At 34.4% G+C, this 15,705-nt stretch overlaps 1 protein-coding gene across 2 annotated transcripts in view; it reads left to right on the top strand.

Annotated features, from left to right (window-relative positions):
• Positions 1-15,705, top strand: part of Atg7 (Autophagy-related 7) — a 32,990-nt gene that overhangs the window by 1,788 nt on the left and 15,497 nt on the right. For both annotated transcript variants that reach the window (XM_069818494.1, XM_069818497.1), the window contains 7 exons: positions 2,637-2,832; positions 5,834-5,947; positions 7,168-7,433; positions 8,135-8,461; positions 10,166-10,310; positions 11,480-11,638; positions 15,402-15,590. In XM_069818494.1, coding sequence (XP_069674595.1) covers positions 2,637-2,832; positions 5,834-5,947; positions 7,168-7,433; positions 8,135-8,461; positions 10,166-10,310; positions 11,480-11,638; positions 15,402-15,590 — 1,396 coding nt within the window. The remainder of the gene's footprint in view (positions 1-2,636; positions 2,833-5,833; positions 5,948-7,167; positions 7,434-8,134; positions 8,462-10,165; positions 10,311-11,479; positions 11,639-15,401; positions 15,591-15,705) is intronic.

The following is a 15,705-nucleotide window of genomic DNA, read 5'->3' as shown; positions in this document are numbered from 1 at the left end:
TAAACGTTTTGAACATCTTTTGTAATTTAAGTTACTGTATGGTGTGATGCTCTTGTTGCGTTTCTTAGCGAAATATCGAATTCACACCTATCACCATATCTGAACCATTCTCAAACTACGACGCCCCACAGTGCCCAAACCATGAATTTCCATACATTGATTCCCTCTTGAAAAATGATTAGTTTACCATCCCAACCAAAATACTAAGCATTGTCGGTGTTCTTTCCATACATCCTATATATAAAATATACTAAATGCAGAATTTGCTAAGGAATAGTTCCTTTTTATTGAACTTTATGCATACTGTATGGGTGATATTTGATATGAGTAATAAATGAGAAATGGCAATCTTGCTTCAGTATAACAAATTCACTTTTTAAATTTATTTGGAGCTTGATGTCATAGCTTTAAGAACTTCTTTTCCTTCTGCTATAAAGCAATAAAATTCTGCATATCAGTAAGTAAATTTAAATACAAAAGATGAGCTTCTGATATTTCAACACAAACGATTCCATGCAGTAGTTTAGATGGACCAGAATGCACCAGAAAGCTGTTCCAGTAAATAAATGTGTGCGCATTTTGGAACATGACGATGACGAACTTGACATCCAGTACGAGTCCATTTGGTAATTGCAATTGATAAGATTAGTTCCAACTAAGTCACTGAGTTGAAACCTAGTTTTTATCCAGCACTTAAAATTTCTTCCACTAAGTTATAAGGTTGAAAAATACTTGAAAATTCCCATATCTTTAGCTACTCTGATTTAAAAGTTAAAATGCCCCACGAAATAGTAATTGATGATGTGCTAAAGGGTGGAGTAGCTTTAATTGAGCACCAGGTATGTGCATCTCGCCCTCAGTTAAGGACAAGTCAGTCTATTTCCAGTGTTTTATCTAACCCAAAGTAACTTGAATGAAATTTCTGAACTAAACTGTGTATTGTTATTTTCTCAAACTGGAGAATTTGGCAGAACTGAATTTTGATTAACTAAAACCAGGATTAAATAAAATACACTCTTTTTTTGGTAATTCTGCAAGACGACCACCCCACAATTTTCGAACTTTTTTTTTCTTTTTTACAAACAACAATTTTATGCTCAATTTTCCAAAGGTAGGCCTAATACAAAAAAATTTCGTAAACACACAATTTCGACTGTAACCTAACATAACCTATCACAACCCAAACTAACCTAACCTAATCTTAACTAACCCTAACTCAAGCAAATCTAAGCTAACCTAAGCTAAGCTTACCCAAGATAACATAACATTATCAGGTTAGCTTAGGTTAGTTTAGCTTAGTTTTGCTTGGATTAGTTAGAGTTAGTTAAGGTTAGGTTAGAATAGTTTAGGTTGTGATAGATTGTTAGGTTACAGTCGAAATTTAGAAGAACTAAATGATCTAACATAAAAATTTAATATGTACATATATATTTCGTTATCAGATATTGTTTCATAAAAGCAGACTTGAGTTTGTGTTCTTCAATACATTCCATTTTTCTGCTAACAATTTCAGTATTATTATGAGTTATAACAATGGATTCCACTTAGTACACAATACGACCATTCCGTAGAAGAAAGATATAGTGACTACCGATTCATACAAAAGGTTAACTTCTACCTACATGTTATATAGTTTATAATGATCGATGTCTTCTTCTAGTACTCAATATCCATTCGGCTGTGACCTTTTTCCAAATTTTCAACATTAACACAGTTTGATTTTAGATGCGTGAGCACTGAAAACCATTTCTGGCCAGCATTACCTCCTATAAAGACTGCACATTTCAGTGCCTGTCTTGAACAACAATCATCATTCATGGCAAAATCAAGTGTTTAGAATAAAAGTTTTTACATTATGCAATAGTGAGGAATATATTATTATGATGTACCGAAGTACATATGATATTTCCGTGCAGATATTCTGCGTCATCATATATACTTCGGTACATCATAATAATATATATGCGAAAAATAATCACTTAGTGATTTAAGATGGCGTTTATTCCGTCTGGTCCCGGCCACTTAGTCACTCATAACGAGTGTACCTTTGCACATGTGTGGACATTGTCCCACTGTCATACATCTATGACGCAGTGCATGAGGGAAGGTCACTAGAGGAAATCCAAGAAGTGGAACTTAAACTGAGAGGATTCGATCCGACATCGGGATGGGAATCGGTGTGGCTTAGTGGATAGAGCGTCAGCATGTAGAGCTGAAAGCCCGGATTCAAATCCCAGTGCCGGGGAGAATTTTTCTCCATTCCACTCATCTTTCATCAGATAATAAGGAAGAAAAATACTCGAAGAAAAGAATAATACAGGAGCCTGGAGACTTAAAAATTAGGGGCAGATATGGGAGATCCTGGGAAATACAGGAGGGTTGGCAATTCTAGTATAGTCGTAGTCACTAACTGCGGATACTGTATCTGGTTCTACTGTTGATATTAAATATTTTCCTTCCTATACAACATACCTGTGGTATGTGGTGGTTCTTTTATAGTAATCAAACTTACATATGAAGGTTCGTCTATTTATCGGGAAAATATGATCATAAATTGCATGATACATGCTTAAAAAAATAACATCTCGTTGTTTACTCTATATAGACAACTTTAATTTTAAAATTTATATTTTCAGGGAGTTTGAAGTTCAGAAACCTATGCTTGCAGCATATGGCATTTTGCTTAACAAAAATACACTGGAAGCATTCAAGAACTGCAATAAAATTGCGTTACTTGAAGAACTGGGTCAAGAATTGTGGCAGAGTATTACTAGTGGAGAAGCATTGGATAACCCTGCCTTATTGTCTCGGTTCTTTCTACTGACTTATGCGGTAATTTTTGGCTACATTCTCTCATTCCTCCAATAATGCAAGTACCAATAAAACTAATTGTGAGGTATTATTTTAATATTTATGCATGTCATGAATGTAAAAATAAGGTGCACTTTTCTGTTGTTTGTACATTCTCTAAGGACCATACTCTTCCCCTTATTATTTTTTTTATTTGATATTAGTTTTTAGGATTCTGGGTAACTTATTTATCCCATATTGTATTGCTGTTCAGTGGGCATGCATTGATGATAGTGTATCTTCTACATTGGTATTATGATCTGGAAGGGCAACGTAAAATTGAGGTAGATATGTTAGGAAGCTCATAATATTGTTCTTTGCAAACATATTTCGAATATCAGTATGTTAATAACGCCTTGAAAAGTGAAAATGAGAAAATTTGTCGATTTTATCATCGCCAAAATCCGAGACATTCCTATCTGGAATGTACGACAAATCTAAATAGTTGTTGTTAGAATGCTAAGTAATTAGGCAGTCTCTTTTCCATATATGCTCGCATATACAAAGAGTTCCAGGTAGTAATGTTCCGTCGACTTAATGACAGTAGTGCAGAGCGCCTGTCCTGAGGAAGCTAAGTGGTAAGGGATGGGATTGGTTTGCATTGGGAAGTGTGCATGGACCAGTCCGTACGCTTGCTGCCCAACAACAGATTTTGTTAGGTGGAGTTGGGGTAGGACCAATCTGCATAGGAACTCTCTGTATATGCAAATCAATGGTACTACATTCTGCTGTATTCTGTATTGCATATCACATAGAGGCAGCAATTTATATAATAAACTTCCACAGAAAATCAAAGAACTTAACATAAGAAAATTAAAAAAAGAGGTAAAGAACATTTTATTAACACATATGCGATTTTGCACAAATGAATATCTAAATTTAAAATTTTAGTATTTAACGTTTCTTGATACTGTCCTTGACCATTTATGTTTCAGGTAACTCAGAGTTGAAGAAAAGACAGGGAAAAGCAAAAAGAGAAGATACTAGATAGAACAGTGGAGACTGAAGATCAAGCTTGTCATATATATATATATATATATATATATATATATATTTTTTTTTTTTTTGCATGTCACGTAATATTAAACTGTTAAATTTATTTAGAATTAAGTCTATTTTTGTATTATATTGTATGTTATGACATTTTTCTTGTGTACTGATGACGCCATGAATGCTTGTAATTCTATCGGCTAATAAAGGTCTAATCTAATCTAATCTAATTGATATGCAACTTATAAATGAAATATGAAGTTAAAATTAATGATGGCGAAATGAGCCTGAGGTCCAGTGCTACAAATTGTCCAGCATTTGCTTTGAATTGGTTGAGGAAATACCTGGAAAAAAACGTAGTTTTGTAATGAGGTATGCTGTCCATTGCTTCATAGTCGTAGACTGAGCTGAACTTCATGATCTGGCAAGTTGATGATTAGTGACAACTATACTCCATAACACATATTCTCTTTGACAGCTGTCTTGCATTCTTTCAGGATATGGGTTCACAACCTAATTTTACATCTTTTGACCTCTTGGTAACAATTCTGTATGTTAATATGGATTGTCTCAGTTTAACATGTAGTCTGCCCATATGGTGGCTTTCATATTCATAGCAACAGTGCACCTATCAGCCAGTCGGCATGCTGAATTCGCACTTTTAATATGTTGTACTTGCCCACTTTAAGAACATGCTGCAGCTACCCATCGTTTCCTCTCTCTTTTTACACCTACTTAACATGTTCTGCATAACTTGACCAAGTATCTGTCGAGAAATAGAGGCAATTTCCTGATGGATATTATGCTCGAGATCTTCATAGATGCGTGGGTTTGTCCTGTACACTTTATCTTTTAATGAATCCCAAAGATAAAAATCGCAGGATCTCAAGTCGGGATATTGAGGGGAACACTTATGATTCTGTCCTGGAAAACTGTTAATTTCTTGTAGGGAAATGCTTCCTGTATGAGCAGTGGTGGAATTCAATTGAAAGAATATATAATTTCGTTCTCTTTCAATCGACTCTTGGAAAAAATGGTGTAAAGTCAGATTCACATATCATTTCGGCATTAATCATTTCTAAAAATATATATATTTTTTTTACACTCATGGCACACTATACACCAACTTCCTTGTTATGTAGGTGAACCTCGTGAATAGTGACTGGTTTTTCATTGTACCAGTATGTCTAGCAGTAATTTTGTGAATTTACATAAATTGCTAATTCAAAGTGCTAATAAAGCATATTTTGGATTATTGAGGCACTTTAAGTCAAGACTTCTTACAAGGGAAACAAAATGCAATATTTATAACGTTCTGGTAAAACCTGTATTAACATATGGCTGTGAAACGTGGACCCTTTCAAAGACTAGGCCTAATATGTCAAGTTTGAGATCCTTTGAAACAAAAATTTTAAGGAAGATATATGGCCCAATATGTGATAATGGAGAATGGCGAATAAGATACAACTTTGAACTTTACCAACTATATAAGTCCCCTGATGTGGTTACAGTTATTAAAATATCAAGATTACGATGGGCAGGACATATGCAAAGGATGGCAGATCATGAGATACCCAAGAAAGTTATGGGGAATAAATTTGAAGGAAAAAGGAGTGTAGGACGACCAAGACTGCGATGGATGGATGGAGTGTTGGAGGATTTAAAGAAAGTGGGAATTAAAGGATGGTGGTTGGTTGCCAGGGACAGAGATACATGGAAGAGAGTTCTAAGGGAGGCCGAGGCTCAAATTGGGCTGTAGCGTCGATGATGATGATGATGATGACATAAATTGCTATCTACTTCTCATTGCACTAATTCATTTTTATATTATCTCATTACAGAAAAAAAAAATATATATATATACACAGTATATATATAAAATTTATGATTTACATTATTATGTAAATTGAGTGTTGCGACTATTGATTGTCATCGGGAGAACATTCTTCATAAATAATTTTTCTATTATGTAATACAATTTGTATTGTTTTAGGACTTGAAGAAATATCATTTCTATTACTGGTGTGCATTTCCAGCACCGAATTTTCCTACTGTTACTTTAAAGAAACAACCATTAAAATTGACTGATATTTTCTCAGAGGATCAGGTATGTAAATAAAAATGCTGGATATTTTTATCTTTTATATAGAAGCACATATATACAGTATATTCGTATACCCTTTTTAATAATAACGTTATCGAGGTGTTATTAAGTTAACACATACAGTGCCACATGCACACACACGCCCAAGCTTATATTTTTTAAAATAAGTGCAAATGAATTTAATTAAGTATATAGACACTTTTTTATTTATTTTATATTTAGGCCTATTTATTTATTTATAAATGTTATTGACGTGTTATTAGTTACTGATATTATACATCCAATGATCAATTTGTGGTTATGTTACCGACCTGCCAACTTTAGTACGTAATAAATGCTAGTCACCTCACCTGCATTTAACCCATGATTTCTGTTCTGTATTTAGAGATGATTGCACACGCATAATACACATTCATCACTCATTCGAATTCGTGTAGAAATACTCATTCTTTAGGGTTTTACATGCGTGCTTAAACCAAGCAGTCTATGCAAGTTCGTATTTGCCTGTGGATTGATCGTGAATCATGCTCATAATGAGCATCATGGGTTAAATTTTAGGCCTCAAAGCTTCAGATTGACTGCAGGCCACCCTACCTGTGATGGAGAAGAGGGAAAATAACTTGTTACTTTCTAATACATTTTGTAAAATATGTGTATAGTAAGGCTAGCGAAAAGTGGCATTTGGTTTGAAGAATAACTCCATTTTCTCTTCTCATCACCAATCTTCACCAGCTCTGCATTCAGTTAGAGTTTCCATCTCCACTTTCCAGTTGCCAGTTTTTCGGTGTTGCCATACAGTGTGTAAATCCATGGAAATGATATTGCCCACCTGGCTTTTGTGTACGAATGTTACAGGAATCATGTAAGAATTATATGGTTTTGGAAGAAGTTTCTTTCATTGGCAACTGGCAAATAGAGAAATCATAAGCATAACCGAGAACTATTTCCCTCTATCTTCTGACCACTTCTAATTTGTTGTAGTGAAATAAGTTCTTTTATAATTGAAGTGTTTAAAATATGAATTTAGGTAATTTTTGTTACCTTATTGTGCTATGCTAATTGTTATCAGAATTGATTGAGAAAAATGTCTATTTTTGGAATATCAGTACTGATATCCTATCTTGGTTTCATAAATTAAAAGTTCCAAAATAATAGTGTTAAGATTTTGATAATATTATTGTGAACTATGTTCACTGCTCATTTTATAATTAATTTCTTTTCAGGTTACGGAACTTGCAAGAATATATCTGGAAATGGATGATTGGAGACAGAGAGGATATTTTCTAATCCAAGTTGACAACGGTGGTGATTCCAGTTGTATAAATATTTTTCCATTATGTGATGTTAAAAAGGTGCCTCTAGCTATTCCAGATGGTGAAGATATTAAGAAAGCAGAGGGTATTTATTTAGGAGTGGCAGATCCTTGTCCATTGCGTGATCATCCTGGATGGCCGTTGCGAAATCTCTTGGCCTTGTTATCGTATCATTGGTATGCATAATTGTTATTTTACAGTCATTAAATCATAATGATTATTCGTACATTGCTTCAAAAGCAGATAAGTAAATTCATTTATTAGAATTATCTCCAATTCGTACAGATGAACTGTTTTGTAGACCCGTTTGCCATATTCATTAAATATTAAAACAGAAATTTATCTTGTAATTGTGATAATTATGAATATAGCCTTGTTAAAAGACAGAGGTCAAGTGCACATAGAAGTAGTTCTTTATTTATAACACTGGGAATATCTCTTCCTTGTCAATATAAGTAAAGTTATCCTAAAACACTATAATATATTAAAATATTTTGTTTTGATATATTGGTAATTCAGTTGACTCTCGATAATTTGTGTTTGGTTAATTTTTTCCTTTGCTGTGTAATTTTCGTTTTTACTCGATTTATGCTTTCTCCCTCCCTCTTAAGAAATTTGCGAAAGAAAGTCAGAAAAAAATGAACAATTCTCTTGAAATTTTACAAAATGATACAGCTCCAACAGAAATATTTCCAGCTATTTTCCTTAGTTGAAAATCAATTTTGTCGTGCACTTACAGCTAGGTAGGTACTCAAATGAGTGTTGCCACCTCATTTCAATTTCGTCGGTTCAGTAGTGAGTTAAGGGTTTTTTTTGTTAATAATGTGTATAAAATAAGTTTTTCACAAGCACGAACGTTTTAATTTTATTTTTACAGTTCAGAATTGGTGGGTTGCAGACTGAAAGTCTTATGTTTACGTCTTCGATTACTGCCCTGTTCAACGTGGTCTACAGAAGACAGTCTAATTCTGGAGGTTACATTACCTCCACCTCCAACCACAGAACCTCCCTCTCCAGAAACAACGCCTTTCCCTACACATACCGAGTCAGAAGCTTTAGATTCTCCGAGTGAAATGACTAGTCCTGTGAATAACACTTCCCATACCTCGGGAAATAAATTAAAATGGGTTGGATGGGAGCGCAATGAAAGAGGGAAATTTGGCCCAAGGATGATGAACCTCAGCTCGTCTATGGATCCTGTAAAGTGAGTGTTGAAATCCTGAATATAAATGGAAATAGAAGTGTTTACTTTCTCATTATGCAAAGTATGACATTAGTATTGTAATGTTGCAGAAAATATCTATTTCGAATAATATTAAGAAAGCACACATTTTCATTTTTGTTCATTCCAAAAGGTGATTTAGAATGCCATCCATCTGTTCTTTTTTCTAATCTACTGAATGTATGTTGTTCGTACTTTATACAGGGTGATTCGTGATTTTATACCATGAAGAGGTGCAGGGGATTCTGCATTAGGAAAGAAGCGAAAAGTCTCGTAACTATCACTAGATAGAACAGGGCTGGGGAATTCGTATTGTATGCAGAGCAGTCAGCATGAGTACCTTTGTACAGCAGCAACTGTAGTGGGAGAAGCTAAGCTGTCTGAGAGAGCCTCTTCCCTATAACTGCACTAAAACCACTTTGTTTTCGAAAAACCGACAGAGATGTATCAGATAAAGTCTGCTGTTACTTTGTTGTTTTCTAATGCCAGGCGTTTGACAGTAAAGTCATTTGACCTCTTGCACTCCAATATTTTTCAAAGATATTATCATGACTAGCCACTGAAGCACAGATTTTGAGGTGTTCCGAATCCATTTCTTGGTTTGAGTTGCACAATGGGCAGTTAGGGGACTGATATATTCCAATTCTATGCAGGTGTTTGGCCAAACAATCATGGCCTGTTGCCAATCTAAATGCAGCTACAGACGATTTTCGTGGTAAATCGGGAATTAACTGTGGATTTTGATGCAGAGAGTTCCATTTTTTCCCTTGGGATTGAGTTATCAAATTTTGTTTGTTGAAGTCTAAGTATGTAGATTTAATAAATCTCTTCACAGAGTAATATGTAGATTTAGTAACAGGTCTGTAAGTAGCAGTGCTGCCCTTCTTTGCTAAAGCATCCGCATTCTCGTTTCCCAGGATTCCACAATGGGATGGTATCCATTGGAATACAATTCTTTTATTGAGTGATATTGATTGAGAGAGCATTTTAGTTATTTCTGCTGTTTGAGATGAAGGTGTGTGTTTAGAGACGATTGATAGAATAGCTGTTTTGGAGTCTGACAATATAACTGCATTCCTAAATTTATTGATGTGGCATAGAAGATTCCTGAGACATTCATTTATTGCAATGATTTCACCATCAAAACTTGTTGTTCCATATCCAAGAGATCTATAAAGTGAGAAGAGACAGCACGTAACACCTGCACCGGCACCTTGTTCTCTGGAGATCAAGGATCCTTCGGTGTATAAATGAAGCCAGTTTTGTGGAGAGTACCTAATATTAATTGTCTCTAAAGACAATTGTTTCAGCATTTCAGTGTTTACTTCTGATTTCAGTATTTCTTCTGTTAAATTTAGATTTATATTATATTAGATTGCTGTTACTTTGTAGAATGTTTTATTGACTTGGATTATGGTACATTGCTCGTTCACTGGAGATGTTCGAAGTGTTTGCCATTGCATACAGTGGCGAAGCACTCTAGGGTGTAGTGATTCCTACTGTAGCTTTAGACGAATCGTTTGAATGTACCATTGCCAGTAGATCGTGGCCTCTTAGCCCAAAAAACTCTCACCCCGTAATATCTTGTATTTCTGAGTTCTCTCGATGCTGAAATAATATTGTACACTATTTCTGTGAAATTGAGTGTAGTTATTTTTGTGCATTACTTGTAATTATTTGTTTCAGGCTGGCTGAAACGTCTGTGGATTTAAACTTAAAACTGATGAAATGGAGATTGATGCCTCAGTTGAACCTCGATCTGATAAAAAATACTCGGTGCTTGCTTCTTGGTTCTGGAACCCTTGGCTGCTCTGTTGCTCGAACACTATTGGTTCGTTGAATATTATCAGGTGGTGAAATCAAGTCAGTAGGCTACAATATGTAGATTTAATACATTAATATGTTTCAAGCAATATCATGATGAAAATATAATTTCTTATGTTTTGTTGACTCCATAACATTTCTGTGAAATTTCGCTTTCTTTGTTTCGCATTCATGTTTGGTAAAGTGAATTTAAAGTGGGTTATGTGAGAAATAATGTGAGTAGAAGTTAAATTATACACCTATATATATGAACATATTTTTGTCAGGTCTTTGTAACGTTGTTGTCAGTTGAAATGAAACACTTTTTTTATACGATTATTACAAACTCCTCGTCCTGCTTTTCTTCCATTTTTATTTTTCAGCATTCAGTGCACTTTTTATAAATTTTCTATTTCCGACATATTGAACATAGCTAATACTCATTTCATCCATCACACTTTGTCTTTTACATTATTTCCCATTGAGATGTGTTGTAAATAAAGTGCCTGTGTGTAAGGTTACCATAACCTCAATGTAATTGATACAGTACATGCATTTGTGATATATTTTCTTTATGGTTACACTAATTTTAATTCATGAATTTGGGTTTCCTTGGGATTTCATTTTATTTTATTATAAAATATTTTTAATTAATTTCATTGAACATTACTAGTTTCAATTCGAGACAGAGAATGAAGTTCGTTATGAAGCATATTAAGAGTACTTGACTGTGCCTAACGCATTATTATATTTATAAGACTAGAACGACTTTTTGCATTTCATGTATATCTCTTTTACTGTTTAAAAAACATGGCATTCAACTGCAAATTTATTTTAATGTGTATGAAATCAGGTTATCTTTATTGCCATTCTTTATTTACTGCATGAGTATACTAGTACACTATATATAGTATATATTCCTCAACAAAAATAAAGTTCATTGTTAATGACAGGTATTGTTTTTCGTTTACAATTACAATTACAATAGTTTTCAGAGTAGATAGTTACAGTGTAAGATAACCAAAGGCACTTCTGAGAATGTGTTGGTTTTGTTTTATGATAATATTTGTTTTAAGTAATGTTAAGTAGATATTTTTTTGTGCACAGACTGAATATAGATAACAAGTTTATCTGTGTCTATAAAAAGTTACGATGACTGATTTAGAATTCTTTTGATGATTGTAAATTGTTATTCAGGGTTGGGGAGTGCGGTACATTACACTAGTGGACAATGGCTGTGTTTCTTATTCGAATCCAGTTCGCCAGTCTCTGTTTACATATAAAGACAGTTTGAACAGTGGACGACCAAAATCTGAGGCTGCAGCAGATGCCTTAAGAGCAATTTTTCCAGGAGTGGTAAGTAGTACTTTCGTATAAGACTGAGTTTTTTTTTTACATTGATGGGTGTTTGGTGTACTGGGTGTTCATTTCAAAGTGTGTCATGACGTCACTGTTGTGAGTCAGCGATTTGAAGCGAGTTTCAGCTTTTATGTCAGAGAAGTTGCGTATTAATCAAGGCATTCAATCTGAACTTGAGAACGTGTACGGTATAATTTGAACGTCGTAGCAACAGATGGCAGTGTGTACAGTCTGTGTGCTACCATAACCTCTTTCGAACTGTGTTTTGCGTGGGCAAGTCGTACGCAGGGTATTTGTTATCGGTTGCGTACAGCAACATTCCACAATACAAATCATGCTCTGTGTCCATGTTGACCATCGAAGTTAATATCAACAAATACGTAAGAAATCATCTTAACCCTCTCCCCATATCCTGACTGTAAGAAAAAAACCCACCTCAGTAAATGTTTCCAAACAGTTCACATTCCTGCCACTACCAGCGATACCGTACATACCAGTAAGTACTCTTCAGAATGAATGCCGTACTTGCTATGCAACTTCTCTGGCACATATGTAATACACCTCTGCGGAAGTGTAGGAAGATTGAATTCTCTAGGCTCATCAACTAGCCATATGACGGCATACAGTGAGCCATGACACACTTTGAACTGAACACCCAGTATTTTTGGGTACCTTATCATATTTTGGAAAAACATGTGGAATTTCTTACAGATCTCATTTTCAGTAGGAGAGAGATAACTAAACTACATCTGACATATTGCAGATAATTCTTTTGTTAAACTTAATGTAACAAATGAACGCTGCTTAACTATTTCTATTCTCGTTTATATGTCGAAGATCATCTGAATAAGCTATTATGAAATTCCATACTTACTTACTTAATTCACTCTTCTGGTAACTTATCTTCCGGTGCGAGGATGTGAGAGACCTCCATCTATTCTTATCCTCAGTTAAGGTGACTGCCTCTTTCATGTACAGTTCCCTCTGTAATTCTATCTTCCCAGGTCTTTTTTTTTTGGTTTTCCTAGCGTTTTCCTTTATTAACCTCGGTAGTTGAGCTCTCTTCATCTGTTGTACTTGGCCAAACTGAAATTTCATTCACAAGACTGAAATCTTTCTCCTATTCTCAATGCATTATAAAAATTTGACTTTGTCATTGCTCAAACAGAAACAAATACGCAAATTAAAAAAGATGAAAATGTTAGAGTAGATGCTGCCTGGTTTCCTAGTGTCATCATACAGCGAAGTACTCTTTACAGCTAAAGAGTTATGCAAATGGTTGGCATCCATTGCATGATGGTGATTGTAAAAAAAAAAAACTATCTTCAGTTTTTTGTAAACTTTTTTTGTCATTGCTGATGTATAAAGTTTGAAGCAAATATGTAGGATGTACTTATGTTGGGATGTTTGTAGAATTTTCATGTCTTAGGTTGTCTGTGCCAGTAGGTTGTCTGCCTCATTGCTACAATTCAGCATGAAGGAATTCACTGATGAACCAAAATCTTCTGTAGTGGAGTAAGGACTCTGATATTCGTATGTGATAAAATCCGGTTATTTCTCACTGAAGATTGAACCAACTGGGAGTACCAAAACATAGAAGATGTCTCGCAGATTTCTTTGAAATATCACTATAAATGCAATTGCGTATTATAAAAACTTAATGAGGAAAGTTTGTAATAAGACATATATTTTTAATTCTGTGTTAAAATAATTATGTTACTTGTTGCGTATGTGCAAGAAAAGTATCTACAATCTGCACATTGTCATCAATATGCAAGATATGCTTGCTATCTTCAGATTTCCTCGATATCACAGTTCTGTTCTTTTTTTAATATGAAATGTGTATTATTGTTAATGTTCTCTGTGAGCTGTACGTGAACACGTATCATGAGCTCTGCATTTATAAAATATTGTAATATACACAAAATATTTAATTCTAAAAAAATATAGTACCGGTAGTAGTAAAGTAGATATTAGAATGACTGTATTGACCAGAAAGATTCAAGTTTACTATTTTACGTACACTTTATAGAGAGCATGCAAGTGGACAAAAATTGAGGGAAATTACTTATAGTTTTTGAGCATTTGTTGTGTTATTGTATACGAGTTGTTGTTTTTTAAGGACATCTATAAAGACAAATAAATGAAGTTCAGTTTTCAACCTATACTGATCTTAATTTGAGTGTCCAATTTTTTTTTTATATGAATAAAGGTAGAGTTTAATTTGTATGTAAAAACGTGTAGGCCTACAGTAAATTCCGGTTATGGTGAACCAACATATTTCGTTCACTATATCCGAGGTTCACTAAAACCGAAGTGTCTGTTTTTATACTACTGACATTGCTGTACATACAGTATTAATGTCCACTTGGGATAGACTATGTTCAATATCGTAATAATGTTCACTTGTCTTTCAACGTAAATAGGCTACTTTACACTTCGACATCCTGATGTTCACAGTTCAAAACTTGAATCTAATCTGACCATGTAGGCACTGACTGACTTCGTGCCCCCTCCCACTAATTATGGAGGTATGCTTACTGTGTACTCGGCCTTGAAATTTCCCAGGACTCACTTTTACAAAGATGCAGGAGGGAGGGTTGATAACCATTATACTGTAATCCTTCTTATACTTTGCCTTTAGTCATCACTCTGCTCCCGTTTACAAAAGGAAACCCTTTCTCTACTTATTCTTCTAATAACCTTTTTTAAAGGAGTCAGAACTAATCCTTCCTTTATCCTTCACTGCGTACATTATTTTCTGTAACATGTTCTAAGCTATCCAGGAAGCTGAACATATTCTTTCTTTGTCTTTCAATGTCTAAGGAGTAACAGGTTTGAAATTTTTTCTAAACATATTCTTGAAAGATTATATGAGAAGGGGTTTTCGCAAATTATCATTTTGGTCATTTTAAAATTACAACATTTTCTTGGAAGTTATAGTTTTTAGGTTCACTATAACTGAAATGAGGGTGCACTATAAAGAGAAGTAGAAATATTAATGTACTCTTCAATGTATGTAGGTCGGGAGCAATGCAAAATTTGATAACACAATCTCAGAGAAAAAAATGGAACTCTCTGCATCGTAATCCACAGTTAATTCCCGATTTACCACGCAAATCTTCTGTAGTTGCATTTAGATTGGTAACAGGCCATGACTGTTTGGCCAAACACCTGCATAGAATTGGAATATATCAGACCCCTAACTGCCCATTGTGCAACTCAAACCAAGAAATGGATTCGGAACACCTCAAAATCTGTGCTTCAGTGGCTGACCATGATAATATCTTTGAAAAATATTGGAGTGCAAGAGGTCAAATGACTTTATTATCAAACGTCTGGCATTAGAAAACAACAACATAAATGTAGAATGCATTTCTTAAGAATCAGTTGTATATACTGTATATTGGACTGAAATTACGTTATTAAGTTTTTAAAATGAAGAATAGGATTGATGCATTGACGTAAGCATCAGTACTACATTATATTACGTTTGTTCTCCCAATAGTCAGTATCATAAAGCAAATTACTGCCTTCTGAATATTAAATGTGGGCTTTTAAATGATCACACATTTTGAAATATGCATTATGAAGTGCATGTAGAATGGTCAGGCAAAAAAGAATTTCAAAAGAATATTATAACGTCTTAGACTGTCACGAAATGTGGACTTTGCACATAAATACAGTCTCTATTCATTGTCATAAGGTGGAAGGTAATTATGCAGTTTTCATAATTTTATATCTGTTTTATAACACACAGGAGTCACGGGGAGTACAGCTTAACATTCCTATGCCTGGTCATCCTATTGGTCCATCTCTACTGGCTGATACAAGAACCAGCACTCAGGTTTTAGAAGAGTTAATTGATAACCATGATGTCGTGTTCCTTCTTATGGATTCCAGAGAAAGTCGATGGCTTCCAACACTTATTGCTGCAAGTAAAAGAAAGGTATTGGACGTACATACAGGCTTCAATTAGGATAAAGTTTACTTTATTTACCCTTATTTGTAATTACAGATGTAAAGTAAAGTGAAACATATCTTGTTAACAATTGAGTTCAATA

The sequence above is a fragment of the Periplaneta americana genome, chromosome 2, assembly GCF_040183065.1.
Source record: "Periplaneta americana isolate PAMFEO1 chromosome 2, P.americana_PAMFEO1_priV1, whole genome shotgun sequence".
Lineage (NCBI taxonomy): Eukaryota > Metazoa > Arthropoda > Insecta > Blattodea > Blattidae > Periplaneta > Periplaneta americana.
This window is presented reverse-complemented; position numbering and strand designations above follow the sequence as displayed.